General features: G+C 39.0%; 2 protein-coding genes across 2 annotated transcripts; one reads left to right on the forward strand and one right to left on the reverse strand.

The window, feature by feature from the left end:
• The first annotated feature begins 33 nt into the window (after positions 1-33).
• fam183b (family with sequence similarity 183, member B) lies at positions 34-6,252 on the forward strand. The gene is made up of 4 exons (XM_004913958.4): positions 34-353; positions 1,278-1,337; positions 1,421-1,524; positions 5,944-6,252. Exons 1-4 carry the CDS (start codon positions 224-226, stop codon positions 6,055-6,057), a joined length of 408 nt encoding a protein of 135 aa, XP_004914015.1. The 5' UTR covers positions 34-223; the 3' UTR covers positions 6,058-6,252.
• Positions 6,244-13,521, reverse strand: ebna1bp2 (EBNA1 binding protein 2). The gene is given in 10 exon segments (NM_001017151.2): positions 6,244-6,562; positions 6,646-6,817; positions 6,895-6,985; positions 7,765-7,840; positions 8,671-8,760; positions 9,789-9,912; positions 10,002-10,168; positions 10,718-10,801; positions 12,505-12,582; positions 13,495-13,521. Coding segments are annotated over 9 exon segments (927 nt in total). The 5' UTR covers positions 12,577-12,582; positions 13,495-13,521; the 3' UTR covers positions 6,244-6,511.
• Positions 13,522-13,554: the final 33 nt, after the last annotated feature.

A 13,554-nucleotide genomic window follows, 5' to 3' on the forward strand; every position in this document is an offset into this window, starting at 1 on the left:
GTTATGGTTAATCTGAATCCTATCCCACTGGCACGTTACGTCTCGGCTTTAAAAACCAGAAAACCAATTAGCAGAACATGATGTTTCCATTTATGTAGAATCAAAAGTCCGAAGAGTATGCCCAATGTGTGTATATTTTGTACAGGCGCCAGATGGGCAGCCCATATGGTCCTTGACTGTTGCCCTGGAAACGAGCCTAACATTTTAGTTTCAAGTCGTCAGGATGGCAGCAGCCAAGGAAAAGGAACGACGCGATGAAGTATCTTTAAATGCGATACATCGGGAGACTATACAGAAGGAGAATCGCTGCCAGAAACTGGTTACTGAGTTCGGGATTAATCCGTATCACAAGGGTAATGGGGACAATTAAAAGAGAACATGGGGCAGCTTCTACAGCCAGCCAGTGTCTGGGGAGGGAATCTCAGGGGAGCCTGTCTGGGTGTAGGACAGATACAGAGCCAGACAGAAATATTCAGAAATGCTAAGTATTTCTTTAGTTATTAAAGGCGACATAAACAGTAGATTTAACTTGTTCTGTCCACCTGACTGTACCCAGAGCTCTCATTCAGTAGCTCACATCCCCAAACACAAATGTCATTTAATTACACAGTATATCATTAATGCACATGAAATCAAGTGTCAGTAGTAGAACTCAGGGCCCAGCAGCCTGCTCTAGAAACAGATCAGTATAAGTGAAAATGCTGGTTGTGCTGATAGTGGCACTCAGTGGGATTGTGAGTGTGCATTTCCTATGCCAGATATTTGTGCTTCTAAACTGGTATCTCACTTAGGAGAGATTTTGGCACTCCATAAGCTGTACTTATCTGCTAGTACTTGTGTCTATTGCAGTTAGTTTTGTTTAATGGAGAAGTTCACCTTTAGATAAGTCAAACACCATTTTAAAAAAAAAAAATAGTATTCACGCCTACTAACTTACGATTAATTAGCAGAGAAACTACCTGATCCATTCACCCTTAGTTGCGTCTGTTTTGGTTTTGCTTACAGCTAAGCAGAAGTCCATTAAGCAGGGAATTCTCTGTGCAATGCCTCGAAATAACCAAGCATGGAATAACTAACATTTCCCTGTTTAGCTTAACACTATACATTTTCCATGATTAAAATAGGCAAGCAAAAAAAAAAAATGTTCAGCACAAGCTCTATTCACTGCACTTTAGTAAAACTTGACAATATTTTATAATTAAAGGCAGATTTTGCTTTTAATGCTGCTATGTGCTTAGGCCATTACTTTGAACCTGAACAAGGTTTTCTTTTTACAGTTCATGCTATAGCCAGGAAGCCCATGTCATGGCATGATAATGAGACTGAAACTGCAGATGGTAAGATATTCGAGGGGGCTAAGGGAAAAATAGAAAATAAAGGCAGCACTTATATTCTGATAACCATTTTTTACATCTTGCAGACCATTTTCTCAAAATAATTCATCATGGTGCTTTGGAACCAACTAAAAAGTACACTGAGCCACAAACCACAAGTCAGGAAATTGGGTGGATCACAACACCACTGGTAACTTTTCATCTTATTCAATTTATCAGGACTCCCCAACACTGGACAGAAACATTGGATGCATTGCATGTGTACTATGTGCAAGAATACCATTTGTAAAACCTCTGGTACACCCATTTATAAAAGTGTATTTGCCACACTTAGGCCTACATTTTCCAAGTGAATAGGAAAAAAGTAATTTTTACAAAACAGCTTTTAACTACACTGATTTCTCTGTGCAGCTGTAAATAATATTTGTGCATTAGTTTTTACACTGTCTTTATAAATATAGTATTCTGATCAGCGTTACTAATATATGAGAACAAAAGTGCTGCTCTTTGTGTGACTACTTCCCAGAATTAAAAACACTGCAAGTACTATAGCCGTATATTAATTTTGCTGATTTCAAGGGTGGAAGTAACAGGTCATTTAACAGTACATATAAAGCAGCCATAAAGGAGCATTTCGCCTTTAAAATCATTTTTTTTTTTTTTTTTGCTCAATGCGTTGTCTTTTATTAAACAGTTTAGCAAGGTACATACATTCATGCAGTGCGTATTTTACAGTGGTATGAGTAGGCATATAATGGTACAAGTTACATGCAATTACATTGTTACCCTGGAAGGTATTGCGTTTTGGGAGGTTTCCCCTTTGAGGTAAGACTTAGCCTGTTTTGGGTTAGGTTGCGTGGGTCCAGCTACGTGGGGGACTGGTTATTGTTGGGTACCATCTGCCCAGTGACGCCAGATTTGTAGGAATTTTAGCATCTGGCCTTTTTTGTCCAGTATTGTTCTTTCAAGCGTTGCCAAGTCCTCCATTGCTTTCCTCCATTCATGTATGGAGGGAGGTTCAGTGTCCTTCCAATGCAGGGTTAATATCCTTTTGGATTGGAACAGTGCCTTTGCGATAAATATCTTTGTATGTAGGTCGAGTGAGGGATTGAGGTCAAGTGCCAGGAGACATTTTCTGGCGTCACCGGGACCCCACTCTGGAATTTTATTCATTAACCAGTCGCAGACCCCATCCCAGTAGGCTTTAAGGTGTGTACATCCCCATAGTGTGTGTACCAATGTGGCTATTTCGGTTTTACATCTATGGCAGTAGGGAGAACTTAGTACTTTCATTACATGCAGTCTTTGAACTGTGTAGTAGGCCCTATGTATTGTGTAGAGTTGTAGTAGCTTATGCCTTTGGGAGAATGATACTATCTTTGGGGTTTCAAGGACCCAGTCCCATTGGTCATCTGAAATTGACCCTAGTTCCTCTTCCCACCGGGCTCTAGACCCTAGTTCGGTGTTGCTATACACTGGTTTACTGAGCAGTTTGTACAGGGTAGACATCTTGCCTTTTTGAGTAGGGTTTAGCAGACTCTCTAGTACCTGGGAGTTATTTACCTCGAGGCCTGTACCAGGCCAGCGTGTTGTTAAGGCTGTTTTGAGCTTGTGGTACGTTAGCCATTGGTTGGTTGGCAGATGCCTGTCTTTTTGCAGGGTAGAGAACGGTATGGTTTGGCCGTTTTCCCATACATCTCCCAAGGTGGTTATGCCAAGGGTTTGCCAAACTTTAGAGGGGTTACATTGTGCCATTTTGGGGAGGATAGCGTTTTGCCATATTGGCATTTGTGGCGGGTAGCCTGTATATTTTATCAGTTTGTGTGCAGTGGACAGCACCGAGCATTGTAGTGCCGTAATTGGAAGGTGCTCATTGTTTTTGTGCTTAATTAGCAGGGCATGCCAGGGTGTTTCCATGCCGTTGGTTGCTTGTGACCACAGCTGGAAGAGTGGGGGTGAGAGCTCTTTGTGGATCATAGGGGAGATATGAGTTAGCTGTGCAGCTAGGTAGTACATATACATGTCTGGCAGGGCTAGTCCACCTTTGTCCCTGGGTCTCATTAGGGTGCTGAGGCGGAGCCTTGCTCTCGAGGTTCCCCAGATAAATTTGGTAAATTGTGAGTGTATTTTGGTAAAAGTTTTCTTGGGGATTCGGATCGGAGAGTGCCATAGGATGTATAACATTTTAGGTTGTATAAACATTTTTATCAGATGTATTCTCCCTGTTGGGCCTAGTGGTAGCGTTTCCCATGTTCTGAATTTCTCCTGAACCCACAGGAGCAGGGGGTTTAGATTAAGCCCTGTGTATTTTGCAATGGGTAATGCTACCTGGATGCCAAGGTAAGTAAATTTGGTGGTGACTTGTAGGGGGCAGGGCTCCCCGGGGTTGCCTCTATATTTATCATCTACTAGGAATAGTGTTGACTTGGACATGTTCGTGTTTAGCCCTGAGATTAGGCCGAACTTGCCCGTAAGTTCTGTCAAAGCTGTTAGCGATTGGCCCGTGTCTCCCAGGTATACTAAGGTATCGTCAGCGTATAGCTGGATTTTTTCAATTGTGCCTTTTAGTTCGTAGCCCCGTATCAGTAGGTGCTTACGTACTGCCTGAGCAAAGGGCTCGATGGCCAAGGCGAAGAGTAGGGGGGATAGTGGGCAGCCTTGCCTTGTGCCCCTGGAGAGTGTGAAGTTGGAGGTACAGAGTGAGTTGATACGCAGGGTGGCCCTTGGGGACTTGTATAGTAGCTGGACCATTTTTATGAACGTTGGACCAAAGCCTAGCTGTTTCAAGACACACCATAAGTATGACCATTCCACCGTGTCGAACGCCTTAGCTATGTCTAAGGCTGCTATTGCTCTGTTGCCGGTGTTGCTAGGTGTGAGTGATAGGTTCAAGTAGAGCCTTCTGGTGTTCAGGGCAGTTGTTTTAGTAGGTATGAACCCTATTTGGTCTGGGTTGACTAATGTTTTTATTACTCCGGCCAGTCTACGTGCTAAGATCTTTGCGTATATTTTAACATCTGTGGTTAGTAGGGATATAGGTCTAAATGACTCACAGAGCTGCGGGTCCTTGCCAGGTTTGGGTAGTAATATTATAGCTGCCTCGTACATTGATTCAGGGAGAGTGCCTGTTGATATGGCTTCCCCATACATTTTGGTAAGGAGTGGTGTTAGGGATTTGGCGTGTTTCTTGTAGAGTTCTATTGGGATTCCATCGGAGCCTGCTGCTTTCCCTTGTGGGAAGGAGTCTATGGCTTCTTGAGTTTCTATGTCTGTGATCTTGGCTTCTAGGAATTCCCTATACTCTTGAGGTAAGGATGGTAGGTTCAGTGGTTCTAGGAAGGCTCTAATGTCATCTGTTAGGACCTGTGTTTTAGCAGAGTAGAGGTCAGTGTAGTATGCGACTAGCAGGTTTTCAATCTCCCCTGGGTCTGTGCATAGTGTGCCATTGCTGTCCTTTAGAGCAGGGATAGGGGGAGGGGTGGTATGTGCCTTGGCCAGGTGAGCTAGCATTTTACCTGAGCGTTCCCCATGCTCGTATATATTAATTTTTGAGAAATAGTGTTTATGTTGGGCTCTTTGTCTGAGGCTGTCTGCATATTTTTCTTGTGCCTCGTGTAGCGCAGCTAGGGATTCAGGAGTTTGGAGGTTGGCTGCCTGTATGTCTAGTTGGGATACCTGGTGTTCTAGCTCTGTATGTGCGGCTTTCGCTTGCTGTTTGTATGCTGATATTTCAGCTGATATAGAGTTGCGGAGATACACCTTTAGAGCGTCCCAAAAGGGAAGTATCTGGTTTACGCTCTGGTTTAGCATCATAAATTCTTTAATGCTGGCTTCTACTGTTGCAAAATTATCGAGTATATTCAGCCATGTAGGGTTAATGGCTGGTCTGGAGTTCTTAATTCTATAGGGGAGTTGCCATTGAAGTTGTACTGGTGCGTGATCTGAGATTCCTCTCGGGAGGTAGGTTACCTTCCTAATGTAGGGAATCATTGCAGCGTTAACTAGTACTAAGTCAATTCTAGAAAGGGATAGATGGGATGTTGAGAAGCAGGAGAATTGGCGAGTGCTGGGGTTGGCTATTCTCCAGGGGTCTAAAAGTGCCAGTGACTATCACCTGTGCGAATTGGGTTGTTTTGGGGGGTACTAAAATCAGTTTTTAGCATCTTGTAGGCAGAGGCCATTTGAAAGATGGAAAGAGGCAAAAGATGAAGGAAAACAATTCAAATATAAAATTAAAACCAACTTAAAATTTACTAAAAGTGGGAGATTCTATAACATACTGAATGTTAACATAAAGGTGATTTAACCCTTTAACCATTGCCTTCTTTTTAAATTAAAAATAAACACATATCTAAACCTCCACTAGGCAGGGTACTTTTAGAAAAAGAAACGTTACAGATCCCGTCTAACCTCAGCACAGCTTCTTGTAGTTTTAGTATAGCATCAACTTAAGTAGAAATTATACCCACCCACCTCAGCTCATTCATTTGGGCTTACTTTTCTACTGAGAGTGTCTTGCATCCAAGTTAACAGAAATTATTTTCCTGTGTCCAGCAACAGTATGTATGAGAAATACATGTAACATTCAACAATTTTTACTTTTGGTCAGATAACCAGTGATCGAACAGATAGACGCTTACACTTCTTTCGAGAGAAAACAGAAATCACGAAATATATGGAGACAGCATGGCGCCTTAAAGAACAAAGCGAAAATATTCAGTAGAGGAAAAGTCACACAGCGATGTTTAGACGCTGCAAGGCTGAAGATGATCATTCTCCTAGTTTCCCTAAAACCAGTATTGCGAAGTACAAATGTCAGTTGATCGGGATGTGCTGCTCTGTAATTCAAACTATGTTGTAATTAATAACAGCACCTATTAATGTAATCACCTGCAATAAAAAAAATTACGGCATTGTACATCGTTTATTGTTGCAGTTTTTTCTCAAAACCTTGGCACACACAACCTAGCCATATTTAATGCCAGTTTTCAGCATTATGGCAGAATTAAAAACAAATGCAAAGTTTACAGCTGCATCTCTCCAAATTTCCATAAGAAGATGGCTTTGTTGGAGGTCTGTACAGTCTCTAGGTAGCAAGCAATTTGCTGCTAGTATGGATGTAGCAGTGAACTGGGTTGGAGAAAAAGGTCATCATTCCATTATGTCATTTCTTCTGTTCATCTGGTTTTGCTCTTCATTTTCTGTCTTACTTTTTTACCTGGTCTTTTCTACAAGAGACAATGAAACATTATGTTAGAAGCCTGGACCATACTGCATGTAAAACATTATTTTTATTATATGCTTTACTTACATTAGCATTTTTGCCACCCTTCTTCCCAGGCCTGCGTTGTCCCTTTCCATGTGCCACACTAGCTCGGAAACCGGATACATCGTTGTAACTTTCTTTTGTGTTTCTCTTTGAGCCTTTCTTTTTACCTCCAAAGCCAAACTTCTGGTCCTTGTAGCGTCGCTTTGCACTTGGCCTGTACATAATTTTTAGCATGATTAGAGGCAGAAATGCACCTTATTCTATCAGTTTAGTATATAGTCTGTGTCATACCCTTTTTTAGCCTTCTGGGCAGCGGATCCACCAGTCTTGTTCTTCTTCTGAGTTTGGTCCCCTTCCAGAAAATCCAATTTATCTGAAAGACCTGTTAAAGAGTTGTACTTTTGCATTTACTCAAGTATATTACAAAGCAAGAGGTGTATACAAAGATACTGTAATCACACAATTACTAATATTTGTTTAGACAAGATTTATACAGCTATTTTTGTATTATGTTAGTTGCTCAGATATCATGCATTTATGTAGTTTCTAAAAGCTATGTATTTTTTTGCGTCGGCTACATTAAACCTCCTCATTTCTTTTACTCTCATTGTTAAGCCATCCACAGGTATTGCAGCAGCAGTGTAGTAAATGTTTATGAGCCTTTCAAAAAAAAAAAAAAAAAAAATCCATTTGATTCTGCTTTGCCTTATAGGAAAGTGTTTTGCATTCCTGGGAAAATAAATAAAGGCCCTGCTGTAAAGCAAAATAGGCTTCTGCTGTTTGCCAGAAAGAAACCAGATACCCCCACTGAAGAACAAAAAGTGCCAATAGCGTTAGATTACAGTCAGTTTGACTACTGCTGACACCAGGCCATCAAAATGTTCTTTTCAGTTTTTCACCGATATGTGGGCTTCAGGCACCACAGTTCCTGTAGATTACTATGGCAAGTAGTGTTACCAAAACACACTGTGTGCTATTAGTTATCAAAGAAGTAAAGTAAAACTAACATACTTTAGACAACATTTCTTTTTGTTTTCAGGAAAGATAAACACTTTGACAACATTATACACTGAAATGCTGCAAGGGAAATTCCTTTTTCCTAACTGTACTATGCAGTCATATTATACAACATAATTAACTGTCATTTAATCAAACTCTTACCTTTTTGGTATTTTTTAATTTGTGTCATCATGGCTGATTTCTCTTTCTGTCTCTTCTGCAATACTTCAGTTTGCACCTGTGGAAGCAAACAGTACACACATTAAAACAAAACATTACATTACATGTAAACTATAATATATATATATATATATATATATATATATATATATATGCAAATATTTTTTTTTTTTTTTTAAATTGCCATTCACGTTATAAGACTAGTTGGTGGATCATCGGCCGACAGAAAAATGTTGGTGCCTACTTTGCACTGCTTCTGCCATTTCCTTTACTTGCATACACCTGTCTGCGCACATAAAGGGTATTTCAGGCTAAAATTTGCCCCAAAATACACACACCTTAAAAAACATGCCCTCGTGCATGTAGAATAGAGACTAGATATAAAGAACAAGGAAAAACTCATTAAATTCTCTGTTATGTGAAGGGCAGTACTTTGTATGTAATCCATTTTTATATATGCTTTAACAAACACCACCAGCAATGAAAAATGCAATAAAAATTCTTATATTATCTGGAGCACTGCTTTTTCTGATGGTCTGGATAACAGATGTAATCTGATGATTTATGTTGAACTGTGTGGTTCATATTTTGTCCCTGCTGCACAAGGGGCTTGTCACCACAATGCCATGTACAGATCAACTCTATTTTCTTTGCATGAAAATTGTATAAACTAGGCTGCATAACTTGTTTTATATGAATACAAATAGTTACATAAAGAAAGTTACACAAAAAACTTGCCCCTTTCCGAGCTAGAGAAAATAATGCAAAATAGTATTTGTACATGATATAACATGCCAACAAATCAGTGATGCCAAGGATTTTCTAAGACTACATACATTGTATAAGTATTACATATAGATAATGCACATATAAAAATGACAACCTTACCTTTTTACCATACTTCCTCAGAGCCCTCAGTTGTTTTGCCTTTTCAGACTTCTCCATTGCAGCCTGTTTTATCTGGAGTTTTTGTCGAATCTAAAGTAGCAATGCAATTACACATAAGGCAGGGTTGTAAAAGTACAGATACAGTAGAAATTTAATGGGATGCTGTCATCACATAATTACACCACCATTTAATTTAAAAATAAAGTATTAAAAGTTACATTTTTTGTTTTACTAATAAGGTTCTGATTTCATATATGTATATAGTATGACGCATTTGCCATAATTAAACATTCATGTCTCTTTCATTCTCCTTTTTAAGCCAGTGCAATAAATATTTATGAGCTATTCATATAAAGTGTATTTGAACTTGCCATGTCTTAAAGGGGTTGTTCCCCTTAAGTAAATACTATGTATGTTATAGAATGGAAAATTCATAGCAACTTTTTTAACTGGACTTCATATTTATAGTCTTTGAATCATTTGACTCTTTCAAGTATTCAGATAGCGGTCACTGACCCTGACAGCCCATATGCTGCGAGGATTATTTTTTTGTTATTTCTATTCAGGCTCTCCCCTTTTCATATTCCAGTCTCTCACTCAAACCACTGCCTGGTTTCTAAGGTAATTTGGACCCTAGCAACAACAGAGCTGCTACTGAAACTGGAGAGCTCCTGAACAAAAAAGTCAAATAATTCAAAAGCCACAAATACTGAAAAATAAGGACCAACTGCAAAGTGTCTTAAAATATCACTGTCTACATCATACTACAAGTTCATTTCAAGGTAAACAACCCCTTTAAAGGAAATAGACTCTGTAAGTATATCTAAAACTGCTGCCATAAAGATATGGCTTCTTTTATTTGGCAGAAATGAAACAGAACTAGTCAGGCGAGTACCAGGAAATAAATTTCTCTATACAAAAACAAAGTAAAATAAGTTTCTTCCCCAAAATTTTACTACTTTACACCATATATTCACATTGCTTTTAGGTAAAATTAAATATTTTGTATTATTATGAAAGTATTCCTTTCATCAAAGAGACATTAGAAAGAAATGCAGCTCACCCAGAAGATAAAGTTTGAGGAGGCATTACACACATAAAGTAGTCATTATATATACCTTCTGCATGTGTTGGTCAGTCTTTGCCATTTCTGCAAAATAATCATCTGGGCGCTTGGTTGCCACCTTTAACTGATGAAGACGCGGTAAAGCATACAATACAGCAGCCTGGGCTTGACGGTAACTGAAGGAAATCAATTAGTTAAGTCAGACAGACTCAATCCTGTTTTTCGCTTCAATAAAGTATATAGATACTTCTGTATAAACACTCACAAGCACATCTCCCGCTGAAAATCATCCTCTGCATTGATGTCTGGTGTGTTTGGAGCAGTCTGCCCATTCTGCCCAGCTGTCTCAGCTACAGGATCAACAGTTACATCCATACGCTCTGCCCAGGGCAATTCATTCATGAGATCCTTTAAACTCTGCCGTAAGCCAGACTAAACAACAAAGAGCAACTTGTTAACGGAACCATTAAATATAATGTTTTTTGCTATTTATTTGAATGAATTTCCCCTAGCCTAATCCATTTGCTCTAATATACAATATGTTGTACACAACTTGAGAAAAAAAAAAAAAAGGTTTTTGTTTAAATTTTCTACAAAATTATTGATAGGAAAGAAATGAATGGAAGAAGAAACCTGTGAGAGCCAGGCATTATCAAGACGTTTGTGCATTAAACCATATGTTCCAAATGACATAGAACTTGGCCAGACAATGTCCTTTAAGGCAAGTAATTCAGCAAATCATATACATAGCGTAACCTGCAGAAAGGGCAGGCAAACTCTATTTTCTATTTGTATTGTATTTTTTATCATATAAGTAAATTCTATAAATATACTGTGAACTGGAACATATTTGTACCCAGAACAGTTTGACCATTAAACTAATCCAAACGAACTACAACAAATGAAAAATGTTAGCTGATTTAGAGCAGTTCTGGCATCTGGCAAAAGGATATATTAATGGTATACGAAACATTCACTCACCACATCATTGAAAGGTTTCTTCTTTCCTTCTAAGATCACATTTAATCCAGGCTTTAGTTTCCCCTGAGAAAATGCTTCCTGCAACTGTAACAGAAGTAAACAATTAATGATATTGTAAAATACACTTGATTATCACAGGGTACAAGGCAATTCACTACAGAAAAGATATAGGTTCATTTACCAGTATAAGTGCTAAACTACACCACTGCTGGAACCCAGTACCAAACAGCAGTTAAGTTTGATTTGATGGAGAACAAATTGAAAGATTTCCATTCCCAGCTGCGCTACAGCTCATGAAGATCCATGGCTTCCAGGATAATTTCCACTAGTTTTCCCTGAGTTATTAACAGTGCCATATTTATTACAGTGTTGTATATTAACATTGAATGCCTCTATTGTTTGTTTAATATACCCAACTTATAGCTATTAAACCTTATATAACAGTCCATATTATTACTTAAAAGTGAAGAGTGCTTTACTCTGCTTTGTTGACCCTCATCTTTTACCATAATTCTATAAAGGCTTCAACCTGTTATGATCAAAGCAGAGAAGACCATTGCTTTTACCAAGTCTTAAAGAATCTGCAACTGACTAGGGCAAATGTGCAATGCTCAATGCAGATAGATTAAGTCTTGGCCAACATGATTTCTCTCCCAAGTTAATTCATATGTGCATGACCCTGAACAAATATTGATTGGAAAAAGTTACTTTTACCACAGGCTGATTCTCTGGCAGAAAGTCAAGAAAGACTAAATCAGTAGCCAGTAGTGGCCCGTGAATGGGCACCTGTGTTTAAAGGAGAACTAAACCCTAAAAATGAATATGGCTAGACATGCCATATTTTATATAATGAACTTATTGAACCAGCCTAAAGGTTCAACATCTCTAAAGTAGTAATAATTCAGTCCTTTAAATTTGTCACAGGTGGTGACCATACCAGACACTTCTGTTAGAAGTGTCTGCAACACTCACATGCTCAGTGCACTCTGAGCAGCTGTTGATGTTGTTTGTCATATAAGCTTATACTAATGGGCTGATCATTAAAGTCTGATGCTAATGGCACTGGTTTCAGAGCTGCCATGCAGTAATAATCTGTGTTAATTACTAATCAGCCTTATATTGTGATATTTATATTCTATATATACAGTATATTGTAAGTTGGTCCCTAAGCTCAGTAACTGACAGCAGCACAGAGCATGTGCAGTGAATCAGCAGAAAAGAAGATGGAAGCTACTGGGGCATTTTGACGGCACAGATCTTCCCTGCTAAAGGGCTGTGGTTGCCTTGGGCTGGTACAGACGCCCAAAACATAATTTACAACATTTCTAGGTTACATCTTTAGTTCTCCTTTAAAAGAGAAGTCAACCACTAAACCAAAATGTAACAGATCATCCACCATGACCCCTAAAGGGCCCACTCCAAACTGCTATATTTGTTTTTAAACAAACTTTTAGCTTGATTAGCGATAACCTGCTGCTTGTTGCTCTTTAATGCTCCCTCCTGGCTACTGCTTTTAGGAAGCATACTTCTTGGAAATCTGCTTATGCTTCCACAATACTTGCTGTGACGTTAGCTCTTGTGACTACAGCAGTGTAGGCTAGTGTAGAAGCTCATGCACCAGTGGGGAGCCTGCCACCTAAAATGCTTGTGCATAGATCAGTGATAAGAGAAAGGATGAGAGTGGGCAGTGATATTCTCTTGTTTCAATGAAAGGTTCCTTACCTTGCAATCATAAACAGCCTTTTATTTTTTAAGAAATTTATAAAAAAAAATAATCATGAACTCACCTCTTTATCTGTCAACTCTGAGGCATCAAAGTCAGAATCTGATTCTGGAGAACTATCTTCATGGGCTAACATGGTTACCTTGAATGTTCAAACAGTTCACAGTAAAAATCAAATCTTAATTTGTGCAAAAATTAAATTTTGCAGCAATTTATTTTATTAGCCACAATTTATCAAAAATATGATTTACCAGCAATTCTTTAAACATCTTCACCGCTATTAGTGTCAAACACTATGGGGCATATTTACTTATCCACGAACGCTCCGAGCGTTTGTTCAATCGGTCCAATCATATTTTCCGCAACTTTTTCGTACCTTGCGCTATTTTTTCAGCGCTTTCGCAAACAAATCAGATCGGCTTTGCCGCTGTTTACAATCGTTCAGTACAAAAATTTCGGGACTTTCGGATCGCCAATACGATATTATCGTGACTAATACGATTTTCTCGTAAGCATTTTCATGATATTTGCAATCTTTTTTCGTTTCCAATCCGAATTTTTCCCATTCGGGATTCAAATCTAAGTGGAGGGTGGGAACGATCTTTCGTGCAACCAATGGTCGCGTGAAAGGTTGAAAATCGCTACGTGTATGGCCATTTTCAGGAGGGCCGCAACAAATGCATTTAATTTAAACAAAATCAGATTGCAATCTACAGCAAGTATTCTGTGCAACTGTTACACAAGGATTGACAGAATTTTGTAATTATTAGAATCTTTCAATTTGTGTTTAGCAAAAGCAACTGCAGCGGATAGTATCTGTACATTCGTATGTTGCAAAAATCTGATCGATCATACATACATACATACATACATACATACATCTCCCCCAGCCGAGGCTATATTTCCACCCTGTCTTTATTGTTAAGAGGGATTTATAAAGCACTATAATAGCCAACACTGCTGTACTTTCAAGGGGATGTACACATTAAACATACAGATTATATACACATGGAAAGAGACCCAATATCCGAACCAACACTAGACAGACACCTACCTCCAGGCAAACTTCACGTGTTGCCACCCGGATATCGCCTTCCTCCCTCTTTCCGGTGAC

Source organism: Xenopus tropicalis, chromosome 4 (assembly GCF_000004195.4).
Source record: "Xenopus tropicalis strain Nigerian chromosome 4, UCB_Xtro_10.0, whole genome shotgun sequence".
NCBI lineage: Eukaryota > Metazoa > Chordata > Amphibia > Anura > Pipidae > Xenopus > Xenopus tropicalis.